Source organism: Microcaecilia unicolor, chromosome 3, assembly GCF_901765095.1.
Source record: "Microcaecilia unicolor chromosome 3, aMicUni1.1, whole genome shotgun sequence".
In the NCBI taxonomy this organism is placed as follows: Eukaryota; Metazoa; Chordata; class Amphibia; order Gymnophiona; family Siphonopidae; genus Microcaecilia; species Microcaecilia unicolor.
Window position 1 is genome coordinate 462,534,307 of NC_044033.1, and position 24,930 is coordinate 462,559,236.

The window sequence follows — 24,930 nt, forward strand, 5'->3', positions numbered from 1 at the left end:
GCAGATAAAGACCTGTATGGTCCATCCAGTCTGCCCAACAAGATAATATAGTATAAGTTATGATATGAAACTACATATGTACAAACGATCTTGATTTGTCCTCGGTCCTCAAGGGCCGCAACAGCCGCAACCCAGTCGGATTCTCAAGATTTCCCCAATGGATATGCATGAGATCAAATTTACATGCACTGCCTCTGTTGAATGTAAATAGATCTCATACATTTTCACTGGGGAAGTTCTGAAAACAAGACTGGGTTGTGGTTCTCCAGGACCGAGGTTGCCCACCCTTGCTGTATTCTGTCACCACTGCAGACAGCACTATGGTAATGCACTTACTGCAACATGCAGCAGAGAAAGCCCTCCCACAACATCTTCCAAGCTCTCACACACCCAACAGGTTCAGTCAAGCTCTCCCAGCTCCTGACACCCACCTTACTTGACAGCATGACCCTTAGTTGTGAGACTACCAGAGGTATTATTCAAACATATATATTGGCTGAATGAGTTTAAATCTCAAAAAACCCACCAACACCACATTCAAAAATTCATGGGAGACTTTATACAATTTTGGAGAAAAGACCTCAGTTAGCCCCAGATAACAGGCTCACAAGGCTGGCTCTAATTATATACTTGTGATCCTGTTATCTGGGGCTAACTGAGGTCTTTTTTGAATGTGTTGGTGGGTTGTTTTTTTTTTTAGACTACCAGAGGTGGCATTTTGAACTCGGATGCCAATGGGACAGGATTATCCAGGAATTGTTTCTGCTCTCAGTTATCCTTTAGAGGACCCTGGTAAGAGCCAGTGAAGGGGTGTTGGGGACAGGGGGTTTTATGGAAGATGTTGGGAGTGTCAGGTGCGATGGGCCTGATACATCAAGTTGGGGGAGCGGGATGGAGGGTTCTGTGGAAGATGTTGGGGTGGCAAGATGGGACAGCTTAGTGAAACATTTGGGGATGTTGGAGGGTGGGGAGGGTGGGAAGGGTTTGTGAAAGATATAGTTAGGGGTCCAAGGCTGAAAGGGTCAGGCTGAACACATTAGGAGGTAAGTGCATTTGCATAATGCAGATGCATCCACATTATTGGCAATGAACTTACAATGCTGGTCATTCCAATTACTGCATGGGTTTTGCAGTTTATCATGCATTAACTGCAGGACTTTACACACTTTGATAAACAGGACCTGTAGATTTTTCTTTACCATAGCCTATTTAAACCTCACTGCACAAGAAGCAGAATCTAGTGGGCCACAGAGCTAATGGCCTGACCAACTTGTTGCTGAACATAGTATCAGGAATCAGGAAGTTATTGAGACTGGAGGCAAAGATTGGTTTGCCAAGTCCTACTTCCACTGCCTCACTGAATCCAAACAGCAATTTCAAAGTTTTAAAAAAAGAATAGCTCAGTGTTTTTGCTTTCTTCTTACTCACAGCAATCATGATACCCACTCTATCAGACTTTTGTTAGTATACTTTCCTTGCCATCAATAGCAGTATTTCTTTTGTCAATTTCATAACTGTGTTATACTCACTGTTGCGGGTTTTATAAGGCTGTGTTGGTTCTTTCTTGCCTTTATTGTTATTATTATTATGTTAAAGGTCCTACTGTTTCAGTAATTCTTTCTTTAACTCCCTGACTGAAGCTCAGGGGACTTACCATTTATTTCTCATATTTATTTCCTCTAGACATGAACAGTGAATGGCATCTTTGTAAAGGCTCTTTAAATGCTTGCCATTTCCCCTTGGTGTATTTTCCTATGACTTCTGCATCCCAGTTTATTTTATTTAGCGAGTTGTGCAGAAACTTAGTTTGCCCTTTCAAAATTTAATATTTTGGCTTATCCATTTGCCCTTTCTACATCGGTCCAGATTTCAAATGTTTCCTGTATACTTCATGACATGGGGCTCCATTACAATCTTCTCTAAGGACAAGTTTCAAAGAGATCTAGCAGGTCAATAAATATTTACCCAGATGGATTCCCCTGGGTAAAAAAATGTCCCAACACTGTGACTAAAAGCGCATGTTGGATTTCCCACATACGTGTCATTTTAAGCCAGATTAAAAAAAGACATTATCACAAATACGCAGAGGTTGGAGGAGAAAACTCAATTTCTATGGATCGGTTCCCTGGATACTATTTGGAAGGATTTGTTTATTACACTGGGATGCAATAACTTTATTCTTGATACCTTAGCTTGTGTTTTAGTGGTTCAACTGGACAGCCTGTTCACAATGGAGCAGAACGTAAATAAATTAAGAGGTCAAGAGTTATCAGGAAATTATTTGAAATGTCTGTATTTCATTTGATTGTTCAAATGCTTTTACTTTTACAAATTCACTCTCCTGTTTACTAAGCCACGCTAGCGGCTGTCATGCGCTAATGCCGATACAGACCATTCACTTAGTGGATTTTTTTTTTTTGGGGGGGGGTTGTTGTTATTGTTGTACCTGGGACAATGGAGGGTTCAGTGACAGGCTCAGGATCACACGGAGCCACAGTAGGAATCAAACCCAGTTACCCAGGTTCTCAGCACACTGCGTTAACCATCAGGCTACAACCCCATTCAGTGTCAGCATTTACACCTGGATTCTATATATCACACCTAGTGTTCTGCGCTGAAATCCAAGCGTATTCTATAACAACACACACAACTTAATGGGCTTAACAAGCTAATCAGCGTTGATAACAAGTCTTAATGAGCAATCGAGCAATAAAGAGCACTAATTGGCAATAATTAAAATTTACAGCACAACTCGCTAAGCATATTCTGTAACGCACTGTGCCTAAATTCTAATGCGCACAACCAAAAACAGGCATGTTATGGGTGGGGAAATGGGTGTTTTATGGGCATTCCGAAATTTACACGCGTTGTTATAGAATATGCTCATGTGCACCTAAATCTATGCGCTGCAGTCGCACTGCATAGATTCCCTTGGTGTAAATGGATGCGCATAGTTTTATGTGCTGTGATATTAACTAATTGTATTCTATATACAGATCACACTTAAATATAGGTGCCGCTTACATAATACGCTTAGGCAGAAATTTATTCCGCGCGGAGTTTTTAGGCTGGCCCTTAGCTTTAAAAGCAGACTACGATAAAATTAGGAAAACAGAAAAAAAACTCAAAAGCAGTTAAAAAGGTTAAGAGTTTACATCCGGTGACGTGAACACTGTTTAAAAATACATCTTAGAAGTCCACTCTTTAAAAAAGCTGGAAGGAAGGCCAAATGATTGCTAGCATGGTAAGAAGGTGAAGTGAAAAAGGCTAGTATAGCCAAAAGAGCATCTTTCAAAAATGGAAACTCGATCCTACTGATGAAATTAGGAAGAAGCATAAGCACTGGCAAGCTAGACGCAAAGCACTGATAAGGCAGGCAAAAAGACGATCTGAAAGAACCTCGCTATAAAGGCTAAAACATATAATATTTATTTCTTTCTGTAGACTTGCTATACCACCTTCACTAAGTAGCAGAAGGAAGTTTACAATTTAAAATTACAAACAGAAAAGAACTACAATAACTCGAAAGGAAAAAAAAAGAGTATCATCCATACAAGAAAACAGCACCAGTGGAAAGGTAAGAGAAGTACTAAAAAAGGGAAGGCAAGGAAGTGTATTGGAAAAAATATTAAAAAGGGGGGGAGGGGCCAGGGACCAGAAGGAAGGGAAAGGGGATGGCTGCGGAGGTTGCTACCCAGCGATTTAGAACCACACTCTCCTCTAACAAGGGTAAAAGCGAGTGTGAACAGCCAGGTCTTCAATGTAGTTTTAAACTGATTAACAGATAGGCAATTGATAGTCAGGGAGTCAGTTGAACCATTAGATGATCAAGGGGTAAAAAAAAGCAGTCAGGGAGGATAAGGCCACAGAGGAAAGACAAAATTAATCCTTTGTTTCGGTATTTACTGAAGATATAAGGCTGAGACCCATGCTGGAAATGGTATTTAGAGGGGAAAGTCATCAACTTGGGCTACTGTTAGGATGTGTTATTTTACTGTTAATCCAAGTTATTAGTAACTAAGGAGAGAAGTTATCAACATGTACTACTGTTAAGTCGGGTTATTTTACCACAAGTCATGTTATTTTATCATTGAATCCCATTTTATGCAATGAGACTCTGCTAAAATAGCCCAACTTAACAGTAGCCCAAGTTGATAACTTCCCCTTTCAGTCTCACTGCACAAAATGGGACCTATGCTAAAATAGCACAAGTTAGTGGTAAGATAAAAAAGGAGATAGAGCAGCTTTTAAACTAGAAATGGGGGGAAGGCCGACAGTCGCTCAAAAGCGCATGGTTCGGGAAAAGGTATCTTGCAAAGATACCTCACAAACAGGGAAGATAGGGTTTCTGGATAGTGAGGTTGCACAACAGACCGTGGTAGGCCAGGTGCTCTTAAATACAACTAAAAATCAGACAAAAGATGTCAAATCAATAGTGTCAGGTACTAAGCATCATGCAAATAAGAACAACAAACATACTCTGAAATGTCTATATGCAAATGCTAGGAGTCTAAGAAATAAGATGGGAGAGTTGGAATATATTGCACTAAATGAAAAATTGGATATAATAGGCATTACTGAGACCTGGTGGAAGGAGGATAACCAGTGGGACACTGTCATACCGGGGTACAAAGTATATCGTAATGATAGGGTGGACCGGACTGGTGGAGGGGTAGCATTGTATATTAACGAGAGCCTTGACTCAGATAGATTACAAATTCAGCAGGACACAAATCACACCTTTGAATCACTGTGGGTTGAAATTCCATGTATAAAAGGGAAAAAAATGGTGATAGGAGTGTACTACCGTCCGCCTCGCCAGGATGAGCAGGTAGACACAGAAATGATAAAAGAAATCAGAGACGCGAACAAAATGGGCAATGTGATAATAATGGGTGACTTCAATTATCCAAATATAGACTGGGTAAATGTAACATCGGGACACGCTACAGAGATACAATTCCTTGATGAAATCAAGGACAGCTTTATGGAGCAACTAGTGCAGGAGCCGACGAGAGAAGGAAAAATTCTAGACTTGGTCCTTAGTGGAGCGCATGATCTGGTGAGGGACGTTATGGTACTGGGGCCGCTTGATAACAGTGACCATAATATGATCAGTTTTGACATCGACCTTGAAGTAACTGTACACAGAAAGTCAAATACGTTAGCGTTTAACTTTAAAAAAGGAGACTATGATAAAATGAGAAGAACGGTAAAAAAAAAACTTAGGGGGGCAACTGAGAGAGTAAAAACTGTACAACAGGCGTGGACGCTGTTCAAAAATACCATCCTGGAGGCCCAGGCCATACATATTCCGCAAATTAGAAAAGAAAGACGGAAGTCCAAAAGACACCCGGCCTGGTTGAAAAGTGAGGTGAAGGAAGCTATTAGGGCTAAAAGAAACGCCTTCAGAAAATGGAAGAAGGAACCGTCTGAAAATAACAAGAAACAGCATAAGGAGTGTCAAAGCAAATGCAAGGCGCAGATTAAGAAGGCCAAGAGGGAGTATGAAAAAAAGATAGCATTAGAGGCAAAAAAACATAGTAAAATTTTTTTTCGGTATATTAAAAGCAGGAAGCCGGCAAAAGAATCGGTTGGGCCGCTGGATGACCGAGGGGTAAAAGGGGCGATCAAGGAAGACAAAGACGTAGCGGAGAGACTGAATGAATTCTTTGCTTCGGTCTTCACCGAGGAAGATTTGGGTGGGATACCGGTGTCGGAAATGGTATTTCAAGCGGAAGAGTCGGAGAAACTTACTGACTTCACGGTAAACCTGGAGGACGTAATGGGGCAGTTCGGCAAACTGAAGAGTAGCAAATCTCCTGGACCGGATGGTATTCATCCTAGAGTACTGATAGAACTGAAAAACGAGCTTGCGGAGCTACTGCTAGTGATATGCAACTTATCCTTAAAATCGAGCGTGGTACCGGAAGATTGGAGGGTGGCCAATGTAACGCCCATTTTTAAAAAAGGCTCCAGGGGAGATCCGGGAAATTATAGACCGGTGAGTCTGACGTCGGTGCCTGGGAAAATGGTAGAGGCTATTATTAAAAACAAAATTACAGAGCACATCCGAGGACATGGATTACTGAGACCAAGTCAGCATGGCTTTTGTGTGGGGAAATCTTGCCTGTCCAATTTACTTCAATTCTTTGAAGGAGTGAACAAACATGTGGACAAAGGGGAGTCGGTTGATATTGTGTATCTGGATTTTCAAAAGGCGTTTGACAAGGTACCTCATGAAAGGCTACAGAGGAAATTGGAGGGTCATGGGATAGGAGGAAATGTCCTATTGTGGATTAAAAACTGGTTGAAGGATAGGAAACAGAGAGTGGGGTTAAATGGGCAGTATTCACAATGGAGAAGGGTAGTTAGTGGGGTTCCTCAGGGGTCTGTGCTAGGACCGCTGCTTTTTAATATATTTATAAATGATTTAGAGATGGGAGTAACTAGCGAGGTAATTAAATTTGCTGATGACACAAAGTTATTCAAAGTCGTTAAATCGCGACAGGATTGTGAAAAATTACAAGAGGACCTTACGAGACTGGGAGACTGGGCGGCTAAATGGCAGATGATGTTTAATGTGAGCAAGTGCAAGGTGATGCATGTGGGAAAAAAGAACCCAAATTATAGCTACGTCATGCAAGGTTCCACGTTAGGAGTTACGGACCAAGAAAGGGATCTGGGTGTCGTCGTCGATAACACACTGAAACCTTCTGCTCAGTGTGCTGCTGCGGCTAAGAAAGCAAATAGAATGTTGGGTATTATTAGGAAAGGTATGGAAAACAGGTGTGAGGATGTTATAATGCCGTTGTATCGCTCCATGGTGCGACCGCACCTTGAGTATTGTGTTCAATTCTGGTCGCCGCATCTCAAGAAAGATATAGTAGAATTGGAAAAGGTGCAGCGAAGGGCGACTAAAATGATAGCGGGGATGGGACGACTTCCCTATGAAGAAAGACTAAGGAGGCTAGGGCTATACAGCTTGGAGAAGAGACGGCTGAGGGGAGACATGATAGAGGTATATAAAATAATGAGTGGAGTGGAACAGGTGGATGTGAAGCGTCTGTTCACGCTTTCCAAAAATACTAGGACTAGGGGGCATGCGATGAAACTACAGTGTAGTAAATTTAAAACAAATCGGAGAAAATTTTTCTTCACCCAACGTGTAATTAAACTCTGGAATTCGTTGCCGGAGAAAGTGGTGAAGGCGGTTAGCTTAGCAGAGTTTAAAAAGGGGTTGGACGGTTTCCTAAAGGACAAGTCCATAAACCGCTACTAAACGGACTTGGAAAAATCCAAAATTCCAGGAATAACATGTATAGAATGTTTGTACGTTTGGGAAGCTTGCCAGGTGCCCTTGGCCTGGATTGGCCGCTGTCGTGGACAGGATGCTGGGCTCGATGGACCCTTGGTCTTTTCCCAGTATGGCATTACTTATGTACTAATATGCCTTAACAGTAGCCCTCATTGATAACTAAACCCTTAGTGGTGATGATTTGTAAGAATGGAAATAAATCATGGTGAACTTGGAAGATATAACAGGGCAAAGCAACAGTCTAAAGAATTACAAATCATCTGGACCTGATAATATATACCTCAGACTTCTCAAATAACTCAAAAATGAAAGTGCAAACCTATTACCACTAATTTGTAACTTATCTTTAAAACTATCTATTGTACCCAAAGTTTGATGGTTGAACAACTTAACCCCAGTCTTTACAAAGGGCTCCAGGGGTTATCTGGGAAACTATATATATATACAGTGGTGGAAATAAGTATTTGATCCCTTGCTGATTTTGTAAGTTTGCCCACTGACAAAGACATGAGCAGCCCATAATTGAAGGGTAGGTTATTGGTAACAGTGAGAGATAGCACATCACAAATTAAATCCGGAAAATCACATTGTGGAAAGTATATGAATTTATTTGCATTCTGCAGAGGGAAATAAGTATTTGATCCCCCACCAACCAGTAAGAGATCTGGCCCCTACAGACCAGGTAGATGCTCCAAATCAACTCCAAATCAACCTGCATGACAGACAGCTGTCGGCAATGGTCACCTGTATGAAAGACACCTGTCCACAGACTCAGTGATCAGTCAGACTCTAACCTCTACAAAATGGCCAAGAGCAAGGAGCTGTCTAAGGATGTCAGGGACAAGATCATACACCTGCACAAGGCTGGAATGGGCTACAAAACCATCAGTAAGACGCTGGGCGAGAAGGAGACAACTGTTGGTGCCATAGTAAGAAAATGGAAGAAGTACAAAATGACTGTCAATCGACAAAGATCTGGGGCTCCACGCAAAATCTCACCTCGTGGGGTATCCTTGATCATGAGGAAGGTTAGAAATCAGCCTACAACTACAAGGGGGGAACTTGTCAATGATCTCAAGGCAGCTGGGACCACTGTCACCACGAAAACCATTGGTAACACATTACGACATAACGGATTGCAATCCTGCAGTGCCCGCAAGGTCCCCCTGCTCCGGAAGGCACATGTGACGGCCCGTCTGAAGTTTGCCAGTGAACACCTGGATGATGCCAAGAGTGATTGGGAGAAGGTGCTGTGGTCAGATGAGACAAAAATTGAGCTCTTTGGCATGAACTCAACTCGCCGTGTTTGGAGGAAGAGAAATGCTGCCTATGACCCAAAGAACACCGTCCCCACTGTCAAGCATGGAGGTGGAAATGTTATGTTTTGGGGGTGTTTCTCTGCTAAGGGCACAGGACTACTTCACCGCATCAATGGGAGAATGGATGGGGCCATGTACCGTACAATTCTGAGTGACAACCTCCTTCCCTCCGCCAGGGCCTTAAAAATGGGTCGTGGCTGGGTCTTCCAGCACGACAATGACCCAAAACATACAGCCAAGGCAACAAAGGAGTGGCTCAGGAAGAAGCACATTAGGGTCATGGAGTGGCCTAGCCAGTCACCAGACCTTAATCCCATTGAAAACTTATGGAGGGAGCTGAAGCTGCGAGTTGCCAAGCGACAGCCCAGAACTCTTAATGATTTAGAGATGATCTGCAAAGAGGAGTGGACCAAAATTTCTCCTGACATGTGTGCAAACCTCATCATCAACTACAGAAGACGTCTGACCGCTGTGCTTGCCAACAAGGGTTTTGCCACCAAGTATTAGGTCTTGTTTGCCAGAGGGATTAAATACTTATTTCCCTCTGCAGAATGCAAATAAATTCATATACTTTCCACAATGTGATTTTCCGGATTTAATTTGTGATGTGCTATCTCTCACTGTTACCAATAACCTACCCTTCAATTATGGGCTGCTCATGTCTTTGTCAGTGGGCAAACTTACAAAATCAGCAAGGGATCAAATACTTATTTCCACCACTGTATATATTGATGAGCTTTACATCAATGCTAGTAAAATGATAGGAACTATTCTAAAGAATGAAATTACTGAGCATATAGAGCTACATGGATTACCAAACTGCTACATTTTTAAATAAACATGTGGATAAAGAGAAACTGGTTGATTAATGTATCTGAATGTTCAGGTGTTTGATGAAATTACTTGAGAGACCCTTGAAACTAACACCCTATTGTGGATTGGGAACTGTCTAAAAGATAAGAGAGAGCAGGACTAGAGCACAGAGCATGGAGAACGGTAAATAATACCATGCACCAGGGATCTGTACTGAGATTGGTGCTTCTAAGCATAGTATATATGATCTGGAAATGGGAACAGTAAATGAGATGATCAACATCACATACCACACAAAATTATTCAGGGGCCCTTTTACTAAGCCGCGTAGGCATCTACACACACCCAACGCATGCCAAAATGGAGTTACTGCCCAGCTACCGCGTGGCTGTTATAGTAATTTCATTTCTGGCATGCTTCTGAAAAATTATTTTCAGACGCACGTATCAGACGCACGCCAAGTGGCATTTGGCACGTGTAGGTCATTACTACCCAGTTACCACGACAGCTGGCGGTAAGGTCTCAGACCCAAAATGGACACGTGGCAATTTTGATTTTGTTGCACGTCCATTTTCGGGAAAATTTTTAAAAAAGGTCGTTTTTACAGGTGCACTGAAAAATGGATCAGAGCATGCCCAAAACCCACACCTACACTACCGTAAGCCTTTTTCAGCACACCTTAGTAAAAGGACTCCTCAATGTTCTTAAATCACAAGTGCATTGAAACTGCACGAAGACCTTGTGGGACTGGGAGACTAGCAACCAAGTGACAGATATCAACAAGTTCAAAGAGATCTGCATAAACTTTAGTTACAAGATGCTAAGCTCCATATTAGGAAAGGATACAGGTGCCATCAAGGACAATTTGTTGAAATCCTCAGCTCAGTATATGGCAGTTGTGACGGAACAATGTGTTTTCAGCCTATAAAACTGCTTCAATAATTAATGAAGTGCATTTCTCTAGTTTGGCCAGCAGATGATGCATGTTATGTTTTAAGCTGTTACAAAGAACTGACCTTTCCACTCTTTAGTTAACAAAGATAAAGAAAATGCCTGTAGTGGTGTAACCAGCTATTTTCAAATGCTTTTGTTCTGGGCTCTGATTGGCCCAGGAGCTCATTTTCATTTGGATTTTACTGGCTTTTCTCCTGCCAGGAAGAAAAGAGAGAGGGATCCCTTTGCTAAGGTCCTGTAAACAGTTACATTTGATAAATTATGAACAGCTATATGTCCTGATCCTCTCACGTACTTTTTGGAAAATAAACAAATGTTTAGTTAATGTTATAATTCATCCATATTTCTGTTACCTTTTATTGTTTGCTGATTGCACTTTTTATGTTTCACTGTTCAATATTTCAAAGACAATAAACAATTTTCAGTTTATTGCCTCCTTGTCTAGACTAATAAAAAATCCTGGTGGTTTGTGTGTTGGGTCTGTGAGTGCTTTCTGGGAATTGTGGGACCACTGGGAGTGTGGCTCCAGTAACCTAGAAATCACTGGGGATAATTTGAGAGCAGGAGACTAGCCCAGAGGAGGTTGTAACCCAGTTGATGGGAGGAGGGTGCTAGTGTGAAACACAAGAGGCAGGTGCAGGCAGACCTGAGCTGTGCTGGAAATAGACCCTCTAAATGACTGCAGGGTAATCCCAGGCAGGTGGCTAGGCATTTTGTGACAGCAGTGTTCAAAAAAGCAAACAAAACATTAGGAGTTATTAAGAAAGGAATGGAAAATAAAACAGAAAATATGACACATCTGTATAACTCCATGGTTTGACTGCCTCTTGAGTTTTGTCTGCAATTCTGAATATTGATCCTTTAGTTTCCAGCTAATTAGGGTCTCACAGCACATGTATTACTGCTGGGTGCCTTTTCCAGCATATGAGCTGTCAGTGCAGGAAAGAAGGTTCCTAGGCAGACCAAGGGAGGAGTGAGAGAGCACAGTAAGGGCAGTGGTGGTATTCCAATATTTAGCCAACAAATGCTGTTTTTATTTATTTGTGTATTTAGTGTACCGGGGTATTTCAGTAAACCTAAAATCAGAAGAACTATAAATCTGATAGTCACTCATAATGCAATTTCCTCTGCTTTTTGTCTCTGTTTTCTTTATTACCTTTATTGGTCAGGAAACCTTTGGCATCAGATGTTGATTCTCCACCATTTAACACCATTTTTCCTGAAAGTCAAAAAGAAAAATGAGCAGTACTGTGATGAAAAGCAGTTTCTTACTCCAAGTCTGATGTACTTCACTGAGATCTCTGGTAGCATCTTTTTATTGCATTACAATTAGACATTAGTAACACAATAAGTATTCTGAATCATATTACAGAAAACCTGACTCACTAACAGAAACGTGGTTAGAGCTGCTAATGCAACAGGATTTATACAATGCACAGGAATAACCTAAAAAGTCTAATAAACCTTCTAAAGAGCTGGCCCAACCATTAGGCATGACTAGACAGGCGTCTAGGATAACAGCATCTGAAAGGTTCCAAAGAGCAGTTGCAGTCAAAGCAAAGCTATAGGTCCTGAAAACCACATAAACTCAAAAGAAACAACAGGAAGTACTTTTATCAGCAAGGAGGGTGAACATGAGTAGCCATATTAGGTCAGACCAATGGTCCATCTAGCCCAGTATCCTGTTTCCAAACAGTGGCCAAGCCAGTTCACAAGTACTTGGCAGAAACCCCAAAGTACTTTTCTGGGAGGGACAGTGTAGGCGATCATGATTATTGGTGGAGCTAAAGGAAGAAGGGGGGTGCAGACAAGGCAAAAGGGTTGCCTAGGGTAGGGTTACTCGAACCTGTCCTAGGAGTCCACAGGCCAGTCAGGTTCTCAGGATAACCCTAATGAATATGCATAAAAGAGACTGGCATGCCTTTTACCTCCATTATATGGAAATCTCTCTCATACATATTCATTAAAATATAATCAAAAGGGCTATAATCTACTATAATAAAAAGTACCTCCAACGTTCTGAAGCTGACTCCGTGGCAGTGAAGGGTTTGTAGGGTTCATGCTGGCTGTATCCATCTTCTGTCCTGACGCTTGCGTGCTTCCTGGTTCGTCACAAGCAGCAGTGACCAACCACAGGATAGCAGCAGGAGGCACACCAACGTACCCTCAGTCTGCGCTCAACATCGCCAGCATCAACACTGCCGGTACTGCCGCCGCTACCACCCCCTGAAAGCCCCTCGCCGCCTCCCTGGCAACCCCCCTCCCAGACATACGACGCCCTCCTCCCTGGGTCCGCAGCCAACGTCGCCTTCGCTCACTCCTCCACCCCCCCCCCCCGAGGTCACCACCGCTCCCCCCCTCCACACCCCCCGAGGTTGCTACCGTTCCCCCCAACCCCTCCCTCGTGGAAGTTGCGTCAGACGAGGGCAGGACACAGGGAGGGAAGGAGGCCCGAAGGGAGGCGTTCTGCTGCCTGCAGCGCTGCTTTCATGGAGGTGAGACTGTGATTTTAATGCAGAGGGTAGACGGTCGATGACGGAGGGCAGGTGGGACTGTGGCGCCGGGCCCCCCTTGGAGCCCCGGGCCCGGGGAATTTTGTCCCCCCCCTGCCCCCCCTCTCGGCAGCTATGTCTCCACCCCCTCCCAGTTCAGCGGGGGGGGGGGGGTCCTGAGACCGGGGGGGTGAAGGTGAGGGGGTCCTGAGACCAGAGAGGGGGAGGGGTCCTGAGACGAGAGGGGGGATGGAGGGGGGATGGAGGGGGTCCTGAGACCAGAGAGGGGGGAGAGGGGAGGGGGTCCAGAGACCTGAGAGGGGGGAGAGGGGAGGAGGGGGAGGGGGTCATGAGACCAGAGAGGGAGAAGGAGGGGGAAGGGGTTCCTGAGACCAGAGAGGTAGAGGGGGAGGTATCTCTGTCACACACACACTCTCTCACACACACTCTCTCTCTCTCACAGTCATTGTCTTTCTCTCTCTCACTCTCTCACACTGTGTCTCACACTCTCTATCACATTCACTCTCCTTGTGTCACACAGTCACTCTCAAACACTCTCTCAGTCTCATACACTCTCTCGGTCTCACAGAGAGTCTGTGTATCGCACACATACTCTCTCACACTTTGTCTCACACACACTCTCTCTCTCACGCACTGTATCTGTGTGAAACACACTCTCACACTCACTGTGGCTCACATGCGCACTCGCACACACTCTCATTCTCACACACACACACTCTCTCTCTCTCACAGACACACTCGCACACACACTCGCACATTCATTCTTTCTCTCTCACACACTCTCATACACACTCCGAGGAAAACCTTGCTAGCGCCCGTTTTATTTGTGTCAGAAACGGGCCTTTTTTACTAGTATAATTATAATCAACAATACAAGGGTCCACAGGCCAGTCAGGTTTTCAGGCTATCCTTAATGAATATGCATGAGAAAGAGAACAACATGCCTATTACCTCCATTATATGCAAATCTCTCTCATGCATATTCATTAAAATATAATCAAAAGAGCTGTAATATAATTACAATCAACAATTCAATTACATAACTAAGCCCAAGCTTCTCTGCTGACTGGCTTCTCAGTTCAAGATGTCGGCATCTTTTTGAACAAAGATGCCATTCAGCAGAGAGGATTGGGTTCTTAATTCTAATTTGGGAGAAAAGTTTGGTCTCCTGAGGATGCTTATAGCAAAGCATGGTCCATCTTGAGACCAAGCTAATATTTTTAAGTGAGAACTTCATATTTGAGACCACATTTGGGACATTCTTGTAAACTTCAGATCAGAACTCTTTGACAGAATGTTATTTTCCTTTGATAGATTAAGCGGCTTAAATGAGGTGAAAGTTTTACATTTTGAACATAGATATCCTGACCCTTTATGTAATTGTGAAAGAACAGTGCTACTGAAGAATTGTCAGACCTGTGAGTCCTTGTACCAAGTAGAGCGCTGCCAAGCCCGGTACTCGGACCAGGTTCTGCTTGGCGACCAGACAACCCTGGGTTTCACCTGCGCTGACCGCCGTTCCCCAGAGGTTGAGCCCCTAGGTGCGGCAGCCTGAAGGGCTTACGAGATGGAGCAGGAAACGGGGTGATATACGTGACGGCCAGTCAGGCAGCAGGCAAAAGAGTGATTCAGGTACAGGCAGAGTCAGTAGGCAGGCAGCAGGTACGAGAGTAATCCAGGTACAGGCAAGGTCAGTAGGCAGGCAGCAGACACAAGAGTAATCCAGGTACAGGCAAGGTCAGTAGGCAGGCAGCAGACACAAGAGTAATCCAGGTACAGGCAGAGTCATTAGGCAGGCAGCAGACACGAGAATAATCCAGGTACAGGCAAGGTCAGTAGGCAGGCAGCAGACACAACATTAATCCAGGTACAGGCAAGGTCAGTAGGCAGGCAGCAGACACAAGAGTAATCCAGGTACAGGCAGAGTCAGCAACAAAGAACAAAGTAGAGGAGAAGCACACTACTGAGCAAGTAATGCCTACCAAAGTAGAAGCTGAAGCAAGGAATCTAGGGAGAGCTCAGCTAATAAAGTGCTGGCATCTGACATCAGCAAGGAGAAGGGGCACAGCCATAGGACAAGAACAGGGGAAGGAGGAACTGGAAGACCAATAGGAGAGAAGCTAGGGAAGCCAGGCAAAGGAAGAGCAGAGCCAGGTGCACGGAAGCAAAGCAATCAAAGAGCTTGCAGCCAGAGAAAAACTACACACACATGACCCTGCACAGCCCGAGGACACCGCTTGCATTGAGGTAGGGGACATGACAAGAATATCCTTAAACCACAATTTTGTCGGGGTTCATGGACAAAATATCTGGATCATTAGATGAAGGTTTGAATTGTGAAGTGTTTTCCAAGACCCCTGAAGCATCGTGGAGGACTCTTTTTTACTTATTTTATTTCCTGTCGAATTGGTAGTATGCTTTCAGAAGAATATTATAAGAAAATGCTTACTTTTATGTCAAGCATGGTTATAGGCCTTTTTAGCATGTATTAAGATACAGGCTTTGTATTTAGTTTATGATCAGGTTGTGTATTCCCAGCAGGAAGAATTGAGTGTTATTTGGGATCAGTGGGTGTTCATATCTGATATTTTATATACAGTGGGGGAAATAAGTATTTGATCCCTTGCTGATTTTGTAAGTTTGCCCACTGACAAAGACATGAGCAGCCCATAATTGAAGGGTAGGTTATTGGTAACAGTGAGAGATAGCACATCACAAATTAAATCCGGAAAATCACATTGTGGAAAGTATATGAATTTATTTGCATTCTGCAGAGGGAAATAAGTATTTGATCCCCCACCAACCAGTAAGAGATCTGGCCCCTACAGACCAGGTAGATGCTCCAAATCAACTCGTTACCTGCATGACAGACAGCTGTCGGCAATGGTCACCTGTATGAAAGACACCTGTCCACAGACTCAGTGAATCAGTCAGACTCTAACCTCTACAAAATGGCCAAGAGCAAGGAGCTGTCTAAGGATGTCAGGGACAAGATCATACACCTGCACAAGGCTGGAATGGGCTATAAAACCATCAGTAAGACGCTGGGCGAGAAGGAGACAGCTGTTGGTGCCATAGTAAGAAAATGGAAGAAGTACAAAATGACTGTCAATCGACAAAGATCTGGGGCTCCACGCAAAATCTCACCTCGTGGGGTATCCTTGATCATGAGGAAGGTTAGAAATCAGCCTACAACTACAAGGGGGGAACTTGTCAATGATCTCAAGGCAGCTGGGACCACTGTCACCACGAAAACCATTGGTAACACATTACGACATAACGGATTGCAATCCTGCAGTGCCCGCAAGGTCCCCCTGCTCCGGAAGGCACATGTGACGGCCCGTCTGAAGTTTGCCAGTGAACACCTGGATGATGCCGAGAGTGATTGGGAGAAGGTGCTGTGGTCAGATGAGACAAAAATTGAGCTCTTTGGCATGAACTCAACTCGCCGTGTTTGGAGGAAGAGAAATGCTGCCTATGACCCAAAGAACACCGTCCCCACTGTCAAGCATGGAGGTGGAAATGTTATGTTTTGGGGGTGTTTCTCTGCAAAGGGCACAGGACTACTTCACCGCATCAATGGGAGAATGGATGGGGCCATGTACCGTACAATTCTGAGTGACAACCTCCTTCCCTCCGCCAGGGCCTTAAAAATGGGTCGTGGCTGGGTCTTCCAGCACGACAATGACCCAAAACATACAGCCAAGGCAACAAAGGAGTGGCTCAGGAAGAAGCACATTAGGGTCATGGAGTGGCCTAGCCAGTCACCAGACCTTAATCCCATTGAAAACTTATGGAGGGAGCTGAAGCTGCGAGTTGCCAAGCGACAGCCCAGAACTCTTAATGATTTAGAGATGATCTGCAAAGAGGAGTGGACCAAAATTCCTCCTGACATGTGTGCAAACCTCATCATCAACTACAGAAGACGTCTGACCGCCGTGCTTGCCAACAAGGGTTTTGCCACCAAGTATTAGGTCTTGTTTGCCAGAGGGATTAAATACTTATTTCCCTCTGCAGAATGCAAATAAATTCATATACTTTCCACAATGTGATTTTCCGGATTTAATTTGTGATGTGCTATCTCTCACTGTTACCAATAACCTACCCTTCAATTATGGGCTGCTCATGTCTTTGTCAGTGGGCAAACTTACAAAATCAGCAAGGGATCAAATACTTATTTCCCCCACTGTATGATATTTTATATGAATAAAGATTAGATTTTGGAATATTTGTTTATCTGTAGATGTTTTGATTAATTTCATTCAACAATTGTATATTTAGTTATGCATAATCATTAAGGATATCCTGAAAACATGATTGGCCTGGGATCCCTTTGAGCATCTGTGGCCTAGGGCTTCTAATATTTTTGCACTACTAGTGCCTCCCAGAGCTCTTGCCTTTTGTTGGTCTTGCAGACATTCCAAGTTCTTAACTATAATTGGATAAAATACTAGTCTTACTTATGAAGCTGTGTGAGCTGTTCGGGTAGCAGTTAATCTGCTCTAACTGTAGGTGCCACTTTAAGTTACTGGTGCCTTTCCATATTAACAGCTAAGGCAAAACAAGATAGAAAAATAGGCAAGATTGTGCCTTATGATTAACACAGAAGTAGTTACCGCATATTCACTGTTAATATGGTAGATAATGCGGCACAGTTAATGTCACTTACATAGGTGTAACTAACTGCCAGTAGCATACCAAGGGCAGGGCAGTGGGGGTGGCCCGCCCCGGGTGCAGGCAGCAAGGGGGTGCGCAAAGCAGGCACGCGACTGTCAGTTTTCCGGTCCCCTGCCCCCTCTGACGTTACTTCTTGTTCCGGGGCAGGGGACAAAGCCGACAGCCATGCGCATGCTGCGCACATCCCCTTGGTAGGAGAAAGGTGGTGGGGTGATGTGACGGGGAGGAGGGCGCAGCAGCGACCCGCCCCTGGGTGGTGAACAAGCTAGAAATGCCACTGCTAACTGCATCATGTTTTCTGCAATGCAGCTAATGTGTGGTAGTAAAATGGTCTCTGTGCTAATTGTATGTGAAGATGCTGGGAACAGTTAATACAGAGGCTCTTAAGTTACCAAGTGGTAACAAGTACCTCATTGTTGTTTTATGATTTCAATAGTAAAAAAGGCCCGTTTCTTAACGCAGTGAAACAGGTGCTAGCAATGTAATGAGTTCCTGCCATTAATGTTTCCACGGTTGTATTCTGAATATAATTGTTGTTTACATGTGTAAGATTTCTTTATATACAATATTTTTTGTGTAAACTGTGTTACAATGTGGTAAAAGTTTTCCTTGTTCAGGCCCTTCAATCAGTTTAACAATCACATCAGAAGAGCTCCTTATTCGTGAGAATGCAACATACAGTTGCCCATGTGAGAGACTGAGAGTGACAGTGTGTTTTACAGACAGTGTAAGAGAGAGATACACAGAGTGATTGAGTGTGTGTGTGTGTGTGTGTGTGTGTGTGTGTGTGTGTGTGTGTGTGTGTGTGTGTGTGATGTGTGTGAGTGACAAAGTGATTAAATGTTTATCTTCCCTTCCGTTTTGTGCACTTGCCTCCACTGATGTTCGTACCTCCCTGTATATGATTGTTTGTTAGAGATTCAATCCACTCCACTTCCCTCCTCCAAGTTCCGTTCTGTCTGATTGGTTCTTCGTTGACAGTGAGAGCCAATGAAACGCTGAACTACAGACTTAAGAACCCTACATTGCCACAGTGCCACGGGTCAGCTTCAGAATGTTGGAGGTGCTTTTTATTACATAGGATGTTTCTGACAAATCCACTCTCAGATGGGTAAAAATTTCATTAATTGGGGAAATTTTCAGAAATGCCACAGAGATACAAAGTCCACAGGTACTTTTACTTGTGGACTTTGGACTAATTCTGAAAGGGAAAGATTTCTCCTTTAAAAACTGCTCCCAGGAAAATGTGCCTAAAGAAATTTGCACCTGCTTTTTCTGTGACTACTTTTTCCATGCAAAATAATGCACAGAAAAGTAATCTATGGGGTACCTGTAGGGTAATATTCAGTCTGTGATGGTAGGAGACTTGTAAGCAGCTTCCAGCCACAGTCAGAACTAATCCCAGATATTCAATGCCAAGTTATGTATGGCTCACAGCAATGAATATCTGTGAATGTGTGCTAACCAGAAAGTACTGTAACTGGGAACCAGCTGATATTCAGACTGGCACCCGGTTAACTCAGGCTCAGATGATTAAAAGTAAACATGGGCGCTAGAGGCCATTAGCGAAGGACTAACACTCACATTTGCTTGTGTCCCTGGATCAGAATCGGCAAGCGCATTTAACAATGCACTTGCCAGCTCTGAATGCTAACAGCATGCAATTCCTCCCCAATGCTCAGCAGGCAGCATGCCAAACTAGCACACTACTGACGTTAGGGTTTACAGAGCATTGGGGAGGAATGGGGAGCCCTGTCCAGCATGCATCTGTATGCTACCAGGCTCCCCCATCCCCCCAACAGATGACCCAAACCTGAGCTAACCCCTCCCCACCAGGAGCCCCGATCTCCTTCTTCTCTGAGCTGGGCCCGCCCCCGTCTGACGTAAGTAACTACATAGGTTACTTACGTCAGACGGGGGCGGGCCCAGCTCAGGGAAGGAGAGACGTCCTGAAGACTCGCGGTAATCAGATGATCTTCTTGCCCGAGCAGCGCCTTCACACAGAGGTGAGAGGCGCTGTGCAGGCCCGGTAAGGCGGAGGGGGGGTCCGGTGGAGTGGGGAGCGGCGGCGACAACCTCATGGAGGCGGGGCACAGGGCGGAGGATGGCGGGAGGCGGAGCTGTGGGAGAAAGTAGAGAGAAAGGAAGGGAGACGGTCGGGGCTGCTAAAATCTTGATTTTCCAATGCAGGGGGAAGCGGGGAGCAGCGGGGACCTCGGGGGGGGGGGGGCAAGGCCGTCCATACAGGACACTCCTGACGAGCGCCTTTGCCCCCTCCCGATTCTTTTTTGATTTTGTTTTCATTTTCTATTTTATGAAGAGGGAAGCGGGGAGCCACGTGTTTGTGTTGTTTATCTCACTTTTGTTTTTAAACATGTCAGCTTGGATTTTTATGCTGCAGGGGGAAGCGGGGAGATGACAGCTCAGGCCTTAACGACAGCTCTGACCTCCCGTTAAATTTATCACGGTAAATGATTCGGTGCAATCGTCGGTATGGTTAGTGCATCTCGAATTGTCCACATTTCAATGGTAGTTACTCGTTTGCATTCCGTTTTCATTAGCTGCTAGTGTCGTCAGAAAATGGCCTTTAATGCATGCTACGGTTGAAAATTTCTTCGTTAAAGAGTCGTTAAGATTTAGTGCATCTGGGCCTAGGTCACTGTGAATGGTTAAGTGCCGATGAATATCAGCAGCCAGTCAGCTCAGCAAGGTTTAACCAGTTTCCACATTCAATGTGTTTTATATTAACACTAAAACTCCTTATGTAAATAGTCCTCTATACCATGGGAATCGGCAACTACTTTCTGTCCTTCTCATCACTTATGATTTCCACAAGTCTTTGCTTTCTTATCTCACAGTGTCTTAAAATGTCATTTTATGGTATCTGAAAAACACCTTGAGTGTTGAGTAAATGATGATCTCAGATTTTTTTTTAATTGATCAGTATTTTAATTTAGCACATACCTGATTTAACTGCTGTCCGGGCTTTAGATTTTGCAGGCGATGTCACGACACTTATTAAATTGCATAATAATGTCCCTTTATGGTTCAGTTTCTGGATCTCAGGTGCTTTTGAAGTCCATTCTTCATGCAATATCTGGGACAGGCAAACATTTTAGAACATATTTTTCCATGCAATGCATTTAATGTATCACAATATTTTAACACATTATTTATACATTCAGATTTGCAGCAAGGAGTACATCATCCTTGGAGCTTTGTTCTTAGAACTGGAATCCCTGCTAAGTGTTGGATCCTTGTGCTAGGGTGTATTACGCAGATTTTTCACACAAGTAGCAGACTCCTCTGCTTCAAAGCACAGCACTTTATCCTCCTTGTTTGCTCAGTTACAGAAAAGCATGACACAGTTTGTCCTGCAGGATGGATCATTTTGGCTACCTGGCAACAAAGGTCTCACCGAAGAGCTGACAAAATATTATCTGAGCACCACCCTGAAGAACAGTATGATGCTATTGACAAAATCAGGGGAAAACAAACATCCTCTTTTTTTATATATGAAGTGGTTCTGACAATGTGCTAAAAAAATAAAGAGACCAAAAAAAAAAACCAAGAACCAACAAGAAGGGGGGCTATTTTAGATCTAGTTCTTAGTGGAATGCAGGGCATGGTACGAGAGGTAATGGTGTTGGATTAGCTAGGAAACAGTAATCATAACATCATCAAATTTGAGTAGAAATCTGAAGTGAAGTCACTAAAGAAATGTACTGTAGCAGCATTCAGTTTCAAAAGGGTGACTGTCAGGCTCATTTTCAAAAGAGAAGGGCATCCATCTTTCGACATAAAAAGGAAGATGGACGTCCTTCTCACAGAGACGTCCAAATCGGTATAATCGAAACCCGATTTTGGACGTCTCCAACTGCAGTCCGTCGCAAAGACATCACAATTTCAAGGGGGCGTATCAGAGGCGTAGTGAAGGCGGGACTTGAATGTGCCTAACACTTGGACGTCTTTGACCCATAAACGAAAAAAACAAAGACGTCCCTGACAAACACTTGGATGTTTTCACCCGGACATGTTTTTTTTATGAATAAGGCACAAAAAGGTGCCCGAAATGACCAGATGACCACCGGAGGGAATCAGGGATGACCTCCCGTTACTCCCCCAGTGGTCACTAACCCCCTCCCACCCTCAAAAAACATCTTTAAAAATATTTCGTGCCAGCCTCTATGCCAGCCTCTGATGTCATACTCAGGTCCGTGACAGCGCATGCAGATCCCTGGAGCTCTTTTAGAGGCTACTGCAGTGCACTTCAGACAGGCGGACCCAGGCCCATACCTCCCCCTACCTGTTACATTTGTGGAGGAAACAGCGAGCTCTCCAAAACCCACTGTACCCATATATAGGTGCCCCCCTTCACCCGTAAGTGCTATGGTAGTGGTGTACAGTTGTGGGTAGTGGGTTTTTGGGGGGTTGGGGGGCTCAGCACCCAAGGTAAGGAAGCTATGTTCCTGGGAGCATTTTATGAAGTCCACTGCAGTGCCCCCTAGGGTGCCCGGTTGGTGTCCAGGCATGTCAGGGGGACCAGTGCACTACAAATGCTGGCTCCTCCCACATCCAAATGGCTTGCATTTGGACATTTTTGACATGGATGTCTTTGGTTTCGAAAATCGCTGAAAATCAGAAACGTCCAGATCCAAGGACGTCCAAATCTAGGGACGACCAAATTTAAGGATTTGGACGTTTCTCACGGTATTTTCGAAACGAAAGATGGACGTCCATCTTTTGTTGAAAATACGGATTTCCCCGCCCCTTCAGGTGCGTGGCGTTTGTAGGAAAAGGACCACTTAGCTGGCAGGACTGAGTTTTGATTATTTGAGTATGATATAATGTATAAGCATGGCAAAACATATGCACAATACGAAACAGTATAAGTATGCAGTTTAAAATGTAAAATCAACTGTTTTGTATTTAAATTAAATACAGGTGTGCAAGGTGAATGGAGGAGTGAATGTGTGAGGTTTTAATAGTAGGCAGCAGTGCTAGTGAGGTTAGCGGGCATTGCAATACAATAAAATGTTTTTGTGATAAAGAAAAAATACTGGAGTCTTTCTGTAGTCGATATTAAAAGTGACTCTGGAATTAAAAGAGTTATCCCCTGATTAGTAATTTTGGCACTGGATAAAGAGCCTAGACTGAAGCCGACTGTAGCCTATATTGAATCCTGACATGTGCTAAGAGCCTTCTGCTTAAAGGGGACTACGGGCCACACACTTTCAGGTGGCTTATAGGTGCTTAGGATTGAAGGTGAATGCTGCTGTTGGAACTGTGTACTAGAAACCTGCATGGAATAAAGTCCTTGAGTTTGAAGTTACTGGTGGATATCTGTTTCTTCATTGTACCGGGAGCCTGTGGTTAGAGGAGATTGTTCTATCCCTGGCTACACAAGAGAGGCGATTGGTTACAATTGATAATGTAAAAAAAGACTCACTTAACCAAATTTCTCAATTGCAATCTGAGGTTTTAAATATAAGAACTACTACTGAACTTTTGGTTAAGGATAAACTTTTGACATCACGTAAAATAGAACAAATAGAAAATTTTAATCGATGGTTAAATTTGAGATTTCTGAATTTTCCGATGTCGGAAGGAATGAATGCGTCAGATTTCTTCAAAAAATACATAACAGAGATTCTTCGATTTCTCTCCGAGGCTATTCCTCCATTAAGCAAAGTTTATTACCTTCCTCAAATGCCTTGACCCGGAGCGGGACTCAAAATTCCAGAATGTTTGCCTTTAGAAAATGTTTCTGAATTAGGAGTTCATGATATTACTGCTTTACTTGAACAATCAATATCAGAAGTCAAACTACGACTAACTTTAATTGCATCATTCATATTTGAGCAAGACTTAAATGCAGTATTAAAGCAGTATTTTAAGAATTCGACAAAGTTTTTCTGTGGTTCTAGAATATGGATATATCCAGATGCTACAAAGACAACACAAAATAGAAGGAAAAAATTTCTAGCTTTCAGAGAAGAGACTAAGGCACTTGGAGCAACATTTCTATTGGCTTACCCGTGTAAATGCGTTATAAGATACTTGGGTAATATGTCTTTTTGAACCAGAACAACTTCAAACTTTTCTGGAAATGAAAAGAATATCCAAACAGACTCTAAGTTTGAATAATAACTGATTAAGAATTTGAATAAGATTGAATATTCAGGCTAGACATTTTTCCTTTTATATTTTCGTTATATTTGATGATCTCCTCATCTGTAATACTCCCCCCCTCCTTTCTTTTCCTTTCCTTTATTAGTGGTCTAAGAAAGATAGCATATATAATAATCTATGATGAATATTTTCTTATATTTTGATTTTCTCTGTATTGCAGTTTGCAAGTTAATCTTGTAATGTTAAAATAAATATTAATAAAAATAAAATAAAATAAAAAAATGATCTGGAAAACGGGACGACAAGTGAGGTGATTAAATTTGCAGATGACACAAAACTATTAGAGTTGTTAAAACACATGCGGATTGTGAAAAATTGTAGGAAGACCTTAAGAAACTGGAAGACTGGGCATCCAAATGGCAGATGAAATTTAATGTGGACAAATGCAAAGTGATGCACATTGGGAAAAATAATCCGAATCATAGTTACCTGATGCTAAAGTCCTCCTTAGGAGTCAGCACTCAAAAAAAGATCTAGGTGTTATTGTTGACAATATGCTGAAATCTTCTGTCCAGTGGGCAGAGGTGGCCAAAAAAGCCAACAGGATGCTAGGAATTATTAGGAAAAGGATGCAAAATAAGACCAAGAATATTATAATACCTCTGTATTGCTCCATGGTGTGACCTCAACTGAGTACTGTGTTCAATTCTGGTCACCGTATCTCAAAAAAGATATAGTGGAATTTCAAAAAGTTCAAAGAAGAGCGACCAAAATAATAAAGGGGACGGAACTCCTCTATGAGGAAAGGCTAAAAAATCCTGAATGGTGTAGAACAGGTAGAAGTGAATTGATTTTTCACTCTTTTAAAAAGTACAAAGACCAGGGGACACTCAATGAAATTACATAGAAATACTTAAAAAAAAAATAGGAGGAAATATTTTTTTCACTCAAACAATAGTTAAGCTCTAGAACTCTTTGCCGGAGGATGTGGTAACAGTGGTTAGCGTGACTGGGTTTTAAAAAGTTTGGACAAGTCTCTGGAGGAAAACTCCATAGTCTGTTATTGAGATGGACATGGGGAAGCCACTGTTTGATCTGAGATTGGTAGCATGGAATGTTGCTACTATATGGGTTTCTGTCAGGTGCTTGTGACTTGGCTTGGTCACTGTTGGAAGCAGGATACTAGGCTAGATGAACCACTGGT

The 24,930-nt window shown here is 43.2% G+C and overlaps 1 protein-coding gene across 2 annotated transcripts in view; it reads right to left on the minus strand.

Annotated features, from left to right (window-relative positions):
• The window catches only part of DST (dystonin), a 509,263-nt gene that overhangs the window by 291,144 nt on the left and 193,189 nt on the right, over positions 1 to 24,930 (minus strand). For both annotated transcript variants that reach the window (XM_030198986.1, XM_030198985.1), the window contains 2 exons: positions 20,559 to 20,691; positions 11,561 to 11,623 (listed from right to left, as the gene is read on the minus strand). In XM_030198986.1, the coding sequence (XP_030054846.1) occupies positions 11,561 to 11,623; positions 20,559 to 20,691 (196 nt within the window). The remainder of the gene's footprint in view (positions 1 to 11,560; positions 11,624 to 20,558; positions 20,692 to 24,930) is intronic.